Source organism: Euleptes europaea, chromosome 1 (assembly GCF_029931775.1).
Source record: "Euleptes europaea isolate rEulEur1 chromosome 1, rEulEur1.hap1, whole genome shotgun sequence".
NCBI lineage: Eukaryota > Metazoa > Chordata > Lepidosauria > Squamata > Sphaerodactylidae > Euleptes > Euleptes europaea.
In genome coordinates, this window is record NC_079312.1 from 40,616,348 (window position 1) to 40,633,475 (window position 17,128).

The 17,128-nt window shown below is 47.0% G+C and overlaps 1 protein-coding gene across 1 annotated transcript in view; it reads right to left on the reverse strand.

The window, feature by feature from the left end:
- Positions 1–3,049: 3,049 nt before the first annotated feature.
- Positions 3,050–17,128, reverse strand: part of FRMD4B (FERM domain containing 4B) — a 167,981-nt gene continuing 153,902 nt past the window's right edge. Inside the window, exons 20-23 of the mRNA XM_056851063.1 lie at positions 16,341–16,460; positions 12,459–13,258; positions 8,188–8,314; positions 3,050–3,180 (exon numbers count right to left, since the gene is read on the reverse strand). Coding sequence (XP_056707041.1) covers positions 3,060–3,180; positions 8,188–8,314; positions 12,459–13,258; positions 16,341–16,460 — 1,168 coding nt within the window. The 3' untranslated portion in view covers positions 3,050–3,059. The remainder of the gene's footprint in view (positions 3,181–8,187; positions 8,315–12,458; positions 13,259–16,340; positions 16,461–17,128) is intronic.

Sequence of the window (17,128 nt, forward strand, 5' to 3'; positions counted from 1 at the left end):
TTAGAGATTTAGCCAACGGGTTGATCTAGCCAGCTTTTCAGCTGGTGAAAGGGTTTCCCTTTGACTGCCAAAAAATGCTACACTGGAGAATATGGGACCTGCATGGACAAAGGTCATGTAGGAGAGGAGCAGGAGGAGAGTTGGTTTTTATATGCTGACTTTCTCTACCACTTAAGGGAGACTCAAACCGGCTTACAATCACCTTCCCTTCCCTTCCCCACAACAGACACCCTGTGAGGTAGGTGAGGCTGAGAGAGTGTGACTAGCCCAAGGTCACCCAGCTGGCTTCATGTGGAGGAGTGGGGAATCAAACCAGATCAGACTCTACCGCTGCAAACCACTGTTCTTAACCACTACACCATGCTGGCTGAAGGATTCAGTAGAAACGCAGGCTGGATCCAACCCATTTTTTTATTTCTTAGAGCATGGATGTGATCTTGCTGAAGTTAAATTATGTTAATTTAATGAGAGAGAACATATTTCATTCTTCCATGGCATTTAACAAGCATTAGATATGCTTAACTTTCATTGGCTCATCCCCTGTAAGTTTATGCTTTGTTTCTGTACTGTAACCTGCTTTGGGATAGTATAAGATAAAAACCAAAAACAAACCAACACATAAATATTTAAAAAAGAGAATACTGGACGTGTTTAATGGAGTACTTTTAAGTTTATTGACCTACATAAAATCATAGGCCTTTAAAAAGTCAGGTGCAGTAAAAGAATAAGCCAAAAAGATTTTCTTGTTTCTAAAAGGCTATACAAATATGCACAAAAGAAATAAATTATTTTTTTTTGCTTTCTTTTCCCATGTTTATTCCAAACTTTAATTCTAATCATACAAATGACTAAGGACCAGCTTAACAAATTCAGACTCTCTCTGTATATATATCTATATATAGATAGACTTATTTTTTTACATGCTTTGGAGTATCCGTACAAAAAGGTCCAAAAGCTTATTTTCAGAAACTATTCACAATATGAACAAGGAGTGAGTCATCCTGTGTTTGTTTTTTTTAAAAGAAAGATCCCCCCGAAAGCACCACTGTATGGAATCCTGAAGCACACAGTACATCTGAGAACAACAAAAAAAGGGGGAATCTGTACGTTTTGCAAAATTACACTAAATTACGTTGTTAATTTGTTCCTATGGGTGGATGATATGAGGTAGGCTTATCCCTCTTAGATAGAACCTGCAGTTGATTTTTTCCCCCGTGCATGAAATAATATTCAATGATTTTTGTAAATCACTCGGTAGGGAGAGCCCTAGGGTTCCCAGGTACCTGGTGGTGGCGGGCAAACCCCTGGCAATTCGCCCCTCTGCCCGCCGACCACCTGAGGGTCGGCGGGCAAAAGTGCACGCGCGTACACACTGCATGCACGTCACTTCCGGCTTACAACCGGAAGTGCCGCTTCGCGAGGGGCCTTATATCACTCAAACTCTTCATTTGAGGGGTAAAGGGCCACTTTACCACTTAAACTAAGAGGTTTAAGGCCCCTCGCGAGGCGACACTTCCAGTTGTAAACCGGAAGTGATGTGCACGTGCATGCACGCAATCCCGACCTCAGCCCCGTAGCCTCCCGCCAGAGGAGAGGGGGGACCTGGCAGCCCTAGAGAGACCTGATCTACAGAAGCCAATCCACATGTGGAGACAGACTTCCACATCTGGACACCCTGGCAGCAGCCAAACAACCACCACCACCAGCTGCTCCAGGGAGGGGGAAAGCATACCACCAGCTCCTGCATCACCAAGCAAGTGATGCTCAAAAGTATCCTTGTGGTTCCAGTTCATGTTCCAGGAGCCCTTTTGCCTGCCCCGTCCCCCAATCCTTCTCTTAGCTGACACCTGACCAGAACTGATCTTACACTGAAGTTGGGGGAAACTCGTGGAGAACAGTGGTGAGTTTGCGGCCCTCTCCCGTTAGGTTTGGGGCACGTGACTCAATAGTGCTAATCCAAAGCAGAATCACCACCCTTATAAATCCATAGGCTTGTAGATGGGTGAAAATCTGTTTAGGATTGCACGGCCAACAGTCCTTCTGCTATTCAGACCCCCATTTTAATGCCCTTTGCTTTTAAGGCACCACCACGGTGTTACAATTTAATGTTATTTGCATCCGGGTTTTTTTTTTTGGGGGGGGGGAATACTGGCCACCATAATAATATCGTTCAATGCACCGGTGACATTTCCACATCTGCAACGCATGCCGTAGCAAATCTGCTGTTTTCTTGTGACATACCTAGTGTTTCTATGTGCATTCCCAGCATTAAAACCTGCATGCATCTTTGCATAAATGAAGACGTATCCTGGCAGAAGTGCATATTACATTTGATCAGGGCCCCAGTCTAAATCTGCCCGATCCTGCTTCCTAGAAAACACCCACCCCGCTGGCTTAGTTTTCATGCAGTACATTAAAAAATGCAACTGCTGCTTCCTTTTTCTATGGGGCTGTGAACAGAAAGAGACAGTCAGGACAATGCACTGTATTTAAAAAAACACACCCTTCTCCTCATACAAAATACTGTTTTAAAAACCCAAACGTCCTTCAAGTAATTGCTGCAATGCAAAGAGTCAATCTCAGCTCCCTCCAAGGGCTCATGTCATCCTTCAATCGACCACAAAAGTCGCCTTCTCGATCAGCAGATGCTACGGCAGAAGTTACTTCGACACCATGACTATCTGAATTGTGCTCCTCAAAAATCCTGCCTTCCCAAGAAGAATCTCCTTTTCACATTTTTTGGTGGAAGTCAGCACCTCCAACAACTTCCCATTCGGCTAAAAAGTGCTTTCTAAAAAAACAAAACAAAACGTACTTCAGCCAAAGGTTGTGTTTGATGGGAGATTAAGACCAGACTGTGAAGCTCGCTCTTCCTCATTTAGGCGACTCGGATTCACATAGCTGTGCTTGCATGGTTGAGAGACTGTGTAGCTTTGTCTCACTGGACGCGGCATCCTCCCACCAAAGTCCTCGTTTCAGAGTTGCACTGGGAAGCTCATTTTGTGTAAGGACAGCATAACGGCGCAAGGCACACACGGTCGCTGGAGCAGAGGGCAGAGTCACACTAAAGTCCCAGGTTTGGAGTCCTCGTGCCAGAACAGTCTCTGTTCGCTGCCTTGCAAGTCGCCTTCCAACGGGTTCCGATCGCCACTGCTCAGCTGGCTCATCTCAGCATACATCCTGCCAGACAAAAGAAACACAGCCTTGAGTGGCACGCGCATGGCAAACCAAGATTTCAGATGCCACGGACTCTTTCCACATCCCAGCTCTATCCTCAAAAGCAACTGGAACCAGTGGGATGCGCACCGCCGCGAGAGTCGTCATTATGCAGGGTCGTCACTGGGATCTAAATCTGTCCCTGGTAATTAAGACCCAGAAAGTTCAGGTCTCAGCTACATAATCACAGCCACACTAAATATGGGTTTAGATCACAGACCAAGCTTGTGTGGGTTCCCCCCTCCCCATAAGCATGTAGCAACTGGTCATTTATAAGTGTTGTTTGTAACATAATGTTGATTAATGATACATGAAGCGTGTTTATTTGGGCTTCTCTTCTTTTCCAATTTTGAAGAGTTAAAAGAGGCGATACACAGATTTAAAAAGAAAAAAAATCAGTAATAACCGTGACATTATGCAAAGCTGTATAGTTGTAAAAACCGGGAAGAGAAGTAAGGTACAAAGAGAAGGAGAGACACTTCCGTGCAAGCACAGCTTGCCCAGTGTCCATAACAACAGATAAATGAACCCCCTCGGATCCAGAGACTCCCTCCTGCCCTAGCTGGCAATCGGAACATTGGCCTGGGCTCAGGATCAGAACCATGGTGAAGAGCGACCCAACTAATGACAGCACGCCCCAGTGTGCTAAAACCATGTGAGGAAACTCAAAAAAGTAGTAATTAATCATTACTGCTGTATAGCTCTAAACCACGGCATATACATTTTTTTGGAGGTTTAGTTAAAAATCAGCTGGCATAGTTTATATCCCTTGTGAAGGGACATTTCGGAGGACTGAATGCATGCTAAGATTTCACTAGGCAATTCCAACACAGGAAGCTGCTTTATACTGAGACAGACCACTGGTCTATCAGGGTCAGAACTGTCTACTCGGACTAGCTGTGGATCTCCAGGGCTTCAAGCTGAAATAACTCACATCACTGTGAGCTAGCATGGTGTAGTGGTTAGGAGCGGAAGTCTCTAATCTGGAGAACTGGGTTTGATTCCCCACTTAGAATCATAAAATCATAGAGTTGGAAGGGACCACCAGGGTCATCAAGTCCAACCCCCTGAACAATGCAGGAAATTCACAACTACCCCCCCCCACACCCCCAGTGACCAAAAGATGGCCAAGATGCCATCTACATGAGCTTCTCTACATGAGCAGCAGACTCTAATCTGGAGGACCGGGTTTGATTCTCTACTCCTCCACATGAAGCCAGCTGGGTGACCTTGGGCCAGTCACAGTTCTTTCAGAACTCTCTCAGTTCCACCTACCTCACAGGGTGCCTGTTGTGGGCAGGGGGGAAGGCGACTTTGAGACTCCTTAAAGGTAGAGAAAAGCGGGGTACAAAAACCAACTCTTCTTCTTCGTCTATTACCTGATTCTTTGAACTGCAGACACCAGAGACTGAACCTGGGTCTGTCTGTTTGCCAAGCAGATTCTGTACACTGAACCACGGCCCCTCCCCTTGAATGGAACTTCACACAGCCCAAGCGATAATAAGACTCCAGCCATCCCATTTAAAAAGAAACAATCATGCACACTCATTCAAATGCTACAGGTACTTTCTATGCTTACTGTGCCATCCTAAACAGAGTTACACCCTTCTACGTCCATTGACGAAAATGGCCTTAGAAGTGGGTAGCTGTGCTTAGGATGGCACTGTCTGCGCTGTTATCTGGCTAGAGCGAGCATTAAGAGTATTTAAATGTGATCTCATTCCTGCAGGCCCAATCTGTCTCTGGACAGAGGGCCTTTGTTCTGATGGATAACAGGTGGAGTTGGAGAATGACGGGAGGGAGCAGACACAAAACAAGAAGCAGAAGCAAAAAAAAGTGCATGGGAAAAATAATTTTTGAGTGGCACTAGAGTGACACGCCAGGCTAGGAGAACAAGAGAAAACTGCATGGATATGACCGCTAAGGAGGAGGAAGGGGCTTCAGAGCTGTTTCCATAAGGGCAATTTCTCTGTTGCACGGATATCCCACCCCCATCTCCCAGTAAGTGAAAGCGCTAGCCATCCTCAAAGCCAATTCTCATTGGAAAATAGACATGTAAGGAGTACAGACCCAGAAAGGGGACATTCACACATCCACCTTGCCTGAAAAGCTTATTTTTGTGATGGGCGTTCAGGCATGTCAATCTCTCTCAATCATGTAAAGAGGGCACCGTCAGCCACCACAGCTTGTTTTGGCATAAATTGCGACTTGGGTGCATATGGTACTAATCCCAGAACTGCAACTGCACATGGTGCTGAAAATGATTATCTCGATCATACTTGGCCAAAAGCCCTCTTTGCATGGTGACGGGATTGGACATGATGCGTGCTCCATCTATCAATGAAATGAGCTGGCATGTTGAGTGTACTCCCAATAAGGCTAGGGTTGCCAGCCTCCAGGTACTAGTTGGAGATCTTCCGCTATTACAACTGATCTCCAGCTGATAGAGATCAGTTCACCTGGAGAAAATGGCTGCTTTGGCAATTGGACTCTATGGCATTGAAGTCCCTCCCCTCCCCAAACCATCCTCCTCAGGCTCCGCCCCAAAAACCTCCTGCCGGTGGTGAAAAGGGACCTGGCAACCCTAAGTGAGGCCCAGTTAGCATAGCTTAGGTTGGGTGGTAAGGTCTATGAGCAGAGTGCTCATATCACACATTATTTTAGATAGTGGCTGAGTAGAAATTCATATCCCCCTCTATGCCTCACAGATAAGCAAGCTCCTCTGCCCCACAGCTGGCTGCAGTTAGTGTAAGAGGATCCCAGTTTTTGCAGCTTCATGCACTCCCTGCATGACTGAGAATACCAGGCTTGCCGTTTACATCAAATGTATGCTGGAACAATTCTGCCACTTCTACAGTGTGCATCCGAGTGGCAGCTGAGACCCAAACCAGCTTGCTACATTGGTGACGGATGAGCAAGTCATACTTCCTGGGATGTAAGTAATCGGAAACTCCCCGTTCCGTCCAGTCTTTCCCAACCGAGTCTGCCCACAGATAAGGATGGAAACCTGGCCTTCTGCCAGCGTCACCACAGGTTCTACAAGAGTGTGCCTTCCTTCCTCAGCAACATGTCATAACTGCCAAAGGGCAGCAATGATACATCCTCCGTAAATGGGGCTGCACTTGATTCCTATAGAACAGTAGGGTTGCCAGCTCTGGGTTGGAAAATACCTGGAGATTGTTGCAACGGAGCCTGAAGAGGGCGGGGTTTGGGGAGAGGAGGGACTTCAATGCCATAGAGTCCAATGGCCACAGCGGCCACTTTCTCCAGGGGAACTGATCTCTATCAGCTGGAGATCAGTTGTAATAGCAGGAGATCTGCAGGTAGTACCTGGAGGTTGGCAACCCTATGAAACAGGGCTAAAGTGAGGCACAACCTTTGCCACCTTTAAATCCTCACAGGCCGGGCATCTGCATTTCCACATGAATAGCAGCCAGTGATCGGCATTTTCATTCAGTGCCTGAAACCTGATGGCCTAAGCATAAAGCACGCTCTGCGAATAAATGCTGACAAGTGGAGACTGTCCAAAAATGCACAAGTGTAACATCACAGAACAGGATGTCACACTGTGCGCCCTGGAAGACTGCATGGTATTGCCGGCCGATAAGAGAAATGCTGGCCACTTATGCACGGCTGTTTCTTCGGGGTCACCCCGCCGACTACTTCAAGGCTTTGCTTTGATTATGCTTACATTTTCCGACCTTCAGAGGTTGCCTCACTCTCCCTCCGGGTTTTCTCTGTGTTTTCTGGATGCTGGCTAAACACGAATCCAGAAAATGCGAGCAAAACGTGTGGAAACACGCAGGGAGAGTGAGGCGACCTCTGATGGTCAGCAAATGCAAGCATAATCAAAGGAAAGCCCCAAAGTAGTTGGTGGGGGCGACCGCGAGGAAACAGCCATGCATAAGTGGCCGCTGTTTATTAGCATCAGGGCCTAAATAAACAGGCTTGGTTTTTAGATTGTCTAAATCCAGGATGGGCAAAAGAAAGCCGGCTAAAATTTTCTTCTGTGGGCTCAGTGTTGTAGGAAACAGGATCATAGAATCATAGAATCCTAGAGTTGGAAGGGTCATCTAGTCCAACCCCCTGCACAATGCAGGAAATTCACAACTACCTTCCCCCCTCCACACCCCCAGTGCCCAGAAGATGGCCAAGATGCCCTCCCTCTCATGAACTGCCTAAGTTCATAGAATCAGCATTGCTGACAGATGGCCATCTAGCCTCGGCTTAAAAACCTCCAGGGAAGGAGAGCTTACCACCACCCGAGGAAGCCTGTTCCACTGAAGAACCGCTCTAACTGTTAGAAAATTCTTCCTACTGTCTAGATGGAAACTCTTCTGATTTAATTTTAACCCGCTGGTTCTGGTCCGACCTTCTGTGCAACAGAAAACAACTCAACACCATCCTCCATATGACAGCCCTTCAAGTACTTGAAGATGGTTATCATGTCCCCTCTCAGTCTTCTCTGGTAGGGTAGACTGGCTTACATTGCCTCTCCAGCATAACCTCTCAGGACATCAGTGAATTTCCGCCTCTGCACTATTTCAGTCTTGTTCCAGGCTATGGTAAAGGTTCGCAGGGTGCCCTTCAATGATGCTGCCCACCGTCAGAGAGAAAGCAGGAAAGGAGCCAAGTCTGCTTGAGCTCCACTCTCACTAATGAGACTGAACACATGAACACATGAAGCTGCCTTATACCGAAACAGACCCTTGGTCTATCCAAGTCAGTATTGTCTACCCAGACCGGCAGCGGCTCTCCAGGGTCTCAGGCAGAGGTCTTTCACATCGCCTACCTGCCTAGTCCCTTTAACTGGAGATGCCGGGGACTGAACCTGGGACCTTCTGCATGCCAAGCAGATGCTCTACCACTGAGCCACTGCCCCTCCCTGGTTGACACTCCAGGAGGCAGCTGCTCCATGTGTTTTCTGACCGCAAGGGGAAATCAGCAAGTCTATTATTATGTGCAGCTCACCTGCTGTGCAGTGGATGAGAGCCATACATAGTCCCGTAAGAGCTAGCGTATGAGGAATGAGACAGCGTGTCGTAATCGGAAAGTGCGATCTGATTCCGCCAGTTCCCAGAGGCATTTGTAGAAGATGCTAAAAACGAGAGGGAAAAAAATAACTGTAGTGAATAATTTATTTAACTGGCTAGCAGCCTTCAAGATTCCAGACCCTCTTCCTCAGACACATACAAACGTGCAGAATATGGCTGCATCTCAAGGCTGTTTTGAGAAAGGTTATATGAGAGGCCAGCAGTTTAGAATCTCACACTGAGCAACCCTGACCTATGGAACTCACTGCCACTAGAAGCTGCAGAGGCAGCGACATGATCAAGGAAGATGAATTCACAGATGATACTGACATGCTCAACAACTGACTTGGGATAATGCACCCTCTTTAATACCCCTAGATCAGTTCTTCTGGAGTCACCAAGCAAACAAGAGCAAACTGAGTCATCTGCTGCTACTTCGTTTTCATGATTATTTTTGTTACGACGCAGTATGTATTACAACAGAATAATCATGAAAATACCCCGATACTTTCCTTCTCTGCACACCTTTCAAGGTTTTTTCCCCTTGGGTTAATAACTATGGCTTCCATCTCAAATTGTTTACTAGCAGTGCAATCCTAAACAGAACTATACACTATCTAAATCAATTGACATTAATGGGTTCAGAAGGGTATTTCCTGCTTAGGATGGCCCTGAAGTCAGAGGGATTTGCTCCTAAGGATTGCACCATAAACCTTCTATTAATTGATTTTAATCTAAATTCAATATGCATGTGTTTCTTTCTTGCTGTTTTTCTATACACACACACACACACTGATCAATTACATTTTATCTTTTTGTACATATGCAATTAGCGGCCACCATGCTGTCACACTTAAAAAAATTTTTGGTCTTTCAAGAAGTATCTGCCAGGACTTCTGAAAGCTTGTGAATTACATCCATTGGTTCAATAGCCTCACACAATCCTCAACACTGTCCCCAACCACTTCTTTTGGGTCACCTTTTTATCGGAACGTGTGGCATTTCCTTCATCTACAAAATCCAGCAATAGAGATCTAATGGTTGAAATTCCAGCACCAATCCTATAATTTCAATGCACCTGCCCCATTGCACAAGAATTTTGGGGTGCATCTGCCACTTCCTTCTGTGGTTTAAGAAACTTCCTTAACCATTTGGACCTGGTACTTGTGGGAGGCAGGATATGGGACTGGTGGAACCTCCCGTTGTGAGCCGGCAGGCTGATCCCTAGTTTCTCGGCCTTCCACACACTCGTCGTGGTCAATTATCTTGTAAACCAGTTTGGGCGTCCTGTCAAAACCCGTAAAGCAAGGCTGGTTGCACAAAGTACTTGAGCTGAATCCAGAGTAGCTGGCCCTGCATGGAGGCAGCCTCTTATATAAGATTCCACCGAGGCTGGCAGAATGAGGAAGACTATTAAAGAAACACGTTATCTAGGGAGTCAAATGAGTGCAGCAGGCAAATACAGAAACAGCTAATTGGCTCAAAACCAGTCCCCGTTTAAAGTACAAGTGATAAGAAGTCACATCTATAGTCACTTATATACCTAACAGTATTTGGAGGTGCACCAAATTCTATACAGAATCAGCTATAAGGAAGATTGATTGTAGCGAGTAAATTAGAGCAGCCATGCTGGATCAAACCAATTGTCCATCTACTCCAGCATCCTGTTTCACGCTGTGGGGAACCAGATGTTCCTGGAAGGTCTGTAAATAGGGCGTTAAGGTCAGAGGTCTACTCCGTAATATTGCCCCCAGCACTGGTATTCAGTGGGATACTGCCTCTGAACATGGAGGTTTCACATAATCATCATGGCTAATAGCCACTGATGGCTCCGTCCTCCAGGAATTTGTCAAACACACTGTTAAAGCCATCCAAACTAGTGGCTGTTACTCTATCCTGTGGCAGTGAATTCCACAAGTGTATTGCTTGTGAGAGCAAGCCAGAATAACTGACTGACTAATAATAAACAGAAGTCGTCAAAATGATTTTGTTGTTTCACATTTTAATCTGAAGAACAGGGGGTGATTTTTTCTTGCTTACCCCTGTATAGTCTATACACACACACATTAAAAAACCCGATAATGCCTGATTTTTCAGGGCAGGTAACATAAAAGGTTAATGAAATCCAACAAAACAATAACAAAACCAAAGGGAAGAACCTCCCCAACAGAATAAAAACAACAGAAACAGCTGTTGAGCCAAAGAGAGTAGGCTAGGCGGGATGTTCCACTGGGATGATGTAGAGAAGGCCTCATCCCACGATCCTGCCAGCCTAACCACAAAGCAGTTGGGCCTCAGGGAGGATCATAGGAGAACAGCTGGTCCTTACGGTGCACACGGCCTAGACTGTTTAGGGCTTAAAGTATTAGGCACCTTGCCTTGGGCCCCAAAACTAATAGGCCACCAATGCCGTTCCTTTCCCATACCTGTCCTACAGTTAATACCTCTCAGGAGCAGGCGTCTGCATTCTGCAACCGCTGCACTTTCCAGATAGGTTTTGGGATAGTTCCAAGGGCAGGGCATTGAAGTAATACAAATACAAGTCAGAAGAAGCTTTCTAGTGTTAGATATTCTGGAAACAGGGTCTGTTGATAACTCTGACGCCATCGTGGTTCTGAAAATTCTCCCCTGTAGTTGACCTGAATATCTTATGGTCCAGGAGCAGGGTTTGCCCCCATCGCCGGAACCCCAGGACGGTCACCCGGAAACCCAGCGTGGCAGCAACAGAGATGGCAGCAGTAAGGACAGTTGCAACAGCAGTGATGCGGCGGGAGCCCTTGAAGACCCCGATGCCACTGCAACCGGCAGCTCTCTGAGGTTTAGCCCCTCCGGGGCAATGGGAAGGGGGAAAGGGGCTGCAGATTCAGCGGAGGACTCCCTCAAAGCCTTGCAGAACTGCCAACTCTTGCGAGATTTCAAGGGCATTGACTGTGCTCGCACAGCGGGCCGCACTGGCCTTAGGACAGGCATCGAAGCAGGCCAGAGGAGAGGAGGCCGGCCTCTCTCCTCCGGGTGTGCAGGAGAGACCCAGTAGGGAGGAGGAGGAAGCAGATGCTGCAATCCCCCCTCTCCAGTTTCGAGCCTCTGCTAGCCCCAAATGGGGAAGGCAGAAAGGAACACAGCAGATGAAGGAGAGCCAGTGTGGTGTAGTGGTTAAGAGCGGTGGAGTCTGATCTGGAGAGCCGGGTTTGATTCCCCACTCCTCCACATGAGCGGTGGAGGCTAATCTGGTGAACTGGGTTTGTTTCCCCACTCCTCCACACGAAGCCAGCTGGGTGACCTTGGGCTAGTCACACTCTCTCAGCCCCACTTACCTTACAGGGTGTCTGTTGTGGGGAGGGGGAGGGAAGGTGATTGTAAGCTGGTTTGATTCTGCCTTATGTGGTAGAGAAAGTCGGCATATAACAGCCAACTCTTCTTCTTTTGAAGGCAGGGCAGTGGACACCCCGCACTTATTTTACTTGGATCCCTAAAAATCCCCATAGCTGTTTCTGCGCTCACAATTATACAAATGACTCTACTGATGAATCTGCTAAGAGAAGCGGCATCACCTGTGAGTCAGCGCCAGGGGGGCTGGTAAGCCACGTGTCCCTGGACTGCCTCTATCATCCTGTCCAGAGCGCCGCACATGCTCTGAGACACACAGGGAAGCTTCGACATGTGCCTGCTTCCTCATTCATCACAACAGAGGAGCAGCTCTCCTCTAAATCAAAAGAGTTTCCGTCTAAACATTAGGAAGAACTTTCTAACAGTTAGAGCGGTTCCTCAGTGGAACAGGCTTCCTCGGGTGGTGGTAAGCTCTCCTTCCCTGGAGGTTTTTAAGCCGAGGCTAGATGGCCATCTGTCAGCAATGCTGATTCTGTGACCATAGGCAGATGATGAAAGGGAGGGCATCTTGTCCATCTTTTGGGCATGGAGTAGGGGGCACTGTGTGTGTGTGTGGGGGAGGTAGTTGTGAATTTCTTGCCTTTTGCAGGGGGTTGGACTAGATGACCCTGCTGGTCGCTTCCAACTCAACGCTTCTATGTGCAAAAGGGAGGAATGAAAGATATAGTGAAATCAACAGGGAGGCTGTTGCGGTCAGGGGAACTCTTTATGTTGGAGCCCCTGTGCCTGCAAGAAATTGCTCGACTGGGCGAAGACATCAGTGAGGACCACAGAGCCACAAATGAGGGAAAGAAAAGACAAAGGTCACAAATGGCTTGTTACCTGATGAGAACGACGATGCGCGGCTGCTCGGGCAACACGGTACCTGCAGTCCGGCAAAGCCCAGGCTCCTCTGCGATCCTCGGTCATCAAAGCCTGCCTGCAGGCCAAGAGCTGGGTCTTTCTGACCAGAGGCACGCTGGTACCAACCACGAAGATGCTCTGCAACTAAGGCCTTGTGAATGTTTTTGGTGATGTGCTCAGATTTCACAGACTGCTTCCGGGGCAGGCGCAGGGTGGCGTAAAGGCTGTGTGGCACTCTTTCCATCTCATCCTCGTGGAAGGACCTGAATTCACGATATCGGCGCTCGTATCCATAGTGTGCCGATGAACGGTAGGAAGGGTTGACGGTGTATTGCCCCTCTGTGCCATTCTCGTACATGTAGCCACCATTACAGTACATATCATATTCTGTGTAAGGGGCATAGCCAGAAATATAGCTGTTGGCCAATGGCTGCGCTTGATTTTTTGGATAAACGCCATTGCGGACATCTTTCGGGGCTAGGTTTGGCATGCTTCCTGAATTGGCAGCGGAAATGTTCGGCTTCTTTGAGCGCCTCCTGTTTCTCGTCCGGTTGTCAAGAGTCTGGGCAGTATAGTAAGGGTTTGGGGTCACGCAACAGTATTCCGCGCTCGACTGGCTGGTGTAGGACGATCCATCGTCCAGGATTTCCGTGCTGCTGCTTCTTTGGGATTTCGAAAGGGTGAACAACGGCTTTTCGCTGGCCGTCTCGGACAGCAAGTTGGTTTGAGACTCCAAGCTGCCACTCCGCTGCCTGCAGTGCTGAGGGGAAACATCTGGCCTGGGAAGACAGAAAAGTGGGTGTGTCACAAACACAGACAGCAGCTATATCCAACACAGAGAAGGGCAAAACGCAATCTTTCTGAATTACAAAAAGGTGGACTTGGTTGGGCACCTTCTTCATGGGGACGAATCCCTGTTTTGCTCTGCCGTGGCGAAAGCAAAGGCATTGTGGGTTTTCTCTATACTTTCCCTTTGCATCCACAGTCCCCCACCAGTCTTTTTGCCATTTTTAAAAAATCAGTAGTAATAGCGCTATAAATGTTAGGGTGCTATAGCAATTTCCTGTAATCAATAATAAAAACAAACAGCAAAAAACCTGCTGGTGGTGGGTTGGGAGAATATGGTAGGACCAAGGGGAAATGCTGGATGTGGGCTGGGAGCTGTGGAAGCCCACACCTTCCTCTCCACGCATCCTTCAAACCTGCTTTGGGTATGATCTTTCCAGAAAGGCAGGTTTGGGAAAAAATAATAGGTGGGAGAATGCATGACGATATCCTGTGGAAACCCAAAGGGGGAAAAATGCTGCTGTTTAATGTGGAACTACAGCCCCATGTGGAGGCAACCTTAGGTTAAATGGAGTTAAAAACTTCCTATGTCACAGAGCAGATCAGTAACAGAGCGAACTACTAAGGGAATTGTATAATCTTCTTAGAGTCTTCCAAGGAGATGATGGATAGACACTTTAGGTAAGGAATTCAGTGAGATAATAGAAGGCTGGATTAGAGGGTCTATTCTATTCTATTGTATTCTGTTCTGTTCTGTTCCGATCCATTCTGTTCCGTTCCATTCCTACATGCAGAAATGCAGTGTTAGGTTATCATAGATGGTGCTAAACCATGCAGCATAGCTGTGATTCACATGCATGCACATCACTTAACACACAATGACAGCCCCATGTGTCTCCATTGCACTGAGACATATTGCAACTGAAGCCAGATTAGAAGATATGCAGGCTCTCTCTCATATTAGAATCAAGTGATGAATATGCATTTGTGAATTGGCTCCTATTCACCTGGGCCAAGCCTTGGATACACATTAGGAAACAAAATGTAGGTAAAAGGTGTTGCTATAGTTCAGTTCAGCATCCTTTTGATCGATAGAACAGGGAAAGAAAGAAAAATCTCCTTTAGGCAACTGATTCCCTCGCCTAGTATTTGGGTCTGCCGATACGTTCAGTGGTAGATATTTCTCAGCAGTAAATTAAATATGAGAGTTAGAGTAAACATTCAGTTTACAGTGTGAACAGAGATTCCGTGACTGTGAAAAAAACACAGGTATTCAAAACACCAGAGCAAGCCAAGACGTGACAAGTTCTCTTCTTGGGGGAGAACATAAGAACATAAGAAAGGCCCTGCTGGGTCAGACCCAGGTCCATCAAGTCCAGCAGTCTGTTCACACAGTGGCCAACCAGGTGCCTCTAGGAAGCCACTAACAAGACGACTGCAGCAGCACCATCCTGCCTGTGTTCCACTGCACCCAAAATTACAAGGGGATTTTCTGCAGGTTTTATAACAATTCTGTAAATTTGTCATTTACCAGTATGAAACCAACCTGTCAGGAAGACTATTTTATCTAGCTATTTTAGGAATAGAGTAGCATCCAACCAATCTGAATATTTAATCACACAAGAGCATAATCAGAGAGTTACTGGCAGTGTGCATTTCACCGTTTTAAAAACTCTGATTTCTTTTAACTGGGCCCAAGTTCCCTAAAGCCAACCTTTGATTCTGCAGAAGGCATTTGTGTGGGAGGATCAGGCAAAGTCCAACATCTGTTGCAGCCTTACATTTGCAAATAATAATTGTATTTAAAAATGTGTATAAGTAGAACCAGATGTTGGATGATCCTGGCATTAATTATGGAAACAGGAATCCTTCTTAGGGCCTGGTCATACATGCTTAGCTTTTAATATTTTATCACATGCCAGTGTGGCCAAGAAATGGAGACCAGGGCAGGATTAACATACCTCCCACTCCCACCAAACTTGGTGGGCCTTTAGCAAGTTAATGCACTCTATGCCTGATCAGATCCATTGCCTGACACCATAAAACTGAGTAAGAATTCAACATCTGATTTTTCTCTGACTGTCTATATCTGACTGATAACACCTGTAGAATTCAAAAGCTTGCTGAATGTACAACATAGCTACCAAAGGATGTGTCTACTGAAATAAAATGAATAAAATGCACACCTAAGCATAATTTTTTTTTTAATTTCCAGGGAGCTTCCTCTAAATGTAAGCAGCCCCGTGGTGCAGAGTGGTAAGCTGCAGTACTGTCGTCAAAAGCTCTGTTCACAACCTGAGTTCGATCCCGACAGAAATTGGTTTCAGGTAGCTGGTTCAAGGTTGACTCAGCCTTCCATCCTTCCGTGGTCGGTAAAATGAGTACCCAGCTTGCCAGAGGTAAAGTGTAGATGACCGGGGAAGACAATGGCAAACCACCCCGTAAACATAGTCTGCCTAGTAAATTTTGCGATGTGATGTCTCCCCATGGGTCAGTAATGACCTGGAGGTACCTTTACCTCCAAATGTACTGGTACACTTAAACTCTGAATGGGATCCCTGATGGCAAGATTTTCTTCTGATTTCAAAGTCTGGAAAAAATCCACTAAAAATGTGGGTAAGACTTAGAGCCCATTCCTGAAGGGCCCCCCGAAGCTCCTTTGGAGCTGGCGTAACCCCTAGCCAGCTTAGGTGCTAACTTATCATGGAATAAGGGGTCACCCACACTGGTGTGGGGGCAAACATGCTGGTGTCCAGGTGCCGCCAGCCCCCGCTGCCAGGACAGTCATGCCAGCAGGACTTTCCTGGAAGGGAAAGCCCATGCTGGCGTGGGGGGGGGGGCCTTCCCGGGGGTGGAGCTGCCTTTAGGCTGAAAGAGTATGACTAGCCCAAGGTCACTCAGCTGGCTTCATGTGTAGGAGTGCGGAAACCAATCCAGTTCGCCAGATTAGCCTCCGCCACTCATGTGGAGGAGTGGGGAATCAAACCTGGTTCTCCTGATCAGAGTCCACCGCTCCAAAACACCGCTCTTAACCACTACACCACGCTGGCTGAATAAGGAGGGAAATCAACCTACTGTAAGTGAGTGCTGCTATATGCGTTGCGAGTGAGAACCGGCGTCGTAGGCATGCTCCTCCCACCGTGGTTCTGCCTCTCCACTGTTCTGTACGGACTGCTGTGCGTCGACAAGGCGTCTCTGCGATTATAAACAGAGGAGTCCAGTATGTGGCCACCTTCCCAATATCTTCAATAAAATGCAAAGCAGAACAGCATTGGCATTACTTGCCTACAGACAGAAAGCGCAAGATTTCTAAGAGAGAGAGAGGCAAGCATAATAGCAAGGGGAACTAGTGGGAGGGCTGTCCAGGAAAGCATCTCGCTGTGGGAAAGTTTGCAGAACGGATAGTTTTGAGAACTAGGAAGGTGGAAGCTAAAAGGCATAGCAAAAAAAAAAGAATAAGAAAAGGAAAATGTAAAATATAAGCATTAAGAGGACATATTCATGCCTCATTGGGCTGATGGTACCAGCATTCAGGTGGTAAAGTCCCAAGCAACATGGAATGGGAACATTTTCAAAAGCAACCTGAGATTTTAGAGTAGGTTTCTATACTCAACTTTTTTCTACCTTAAGGAGTCTCAAAGCAGATTACCCTTCCTCTCCCCACAAGAGGCGCCTTGTGAGGTAGGTGGGGCTGAGAGAGTTCCGAGAGAACCGTGACTAGCCCAAGGTCACCCAGCCCAAGGTCTCCACACTTCCTGTGGAGGAGTGGGGAAACAAACCAGGTTCTCCAGATTAGAGTCCGCCGCTCTTAACCACTGCACCACACTGGCTTCTAAAAGGCCAATGTTTGCATTCATGCAGTT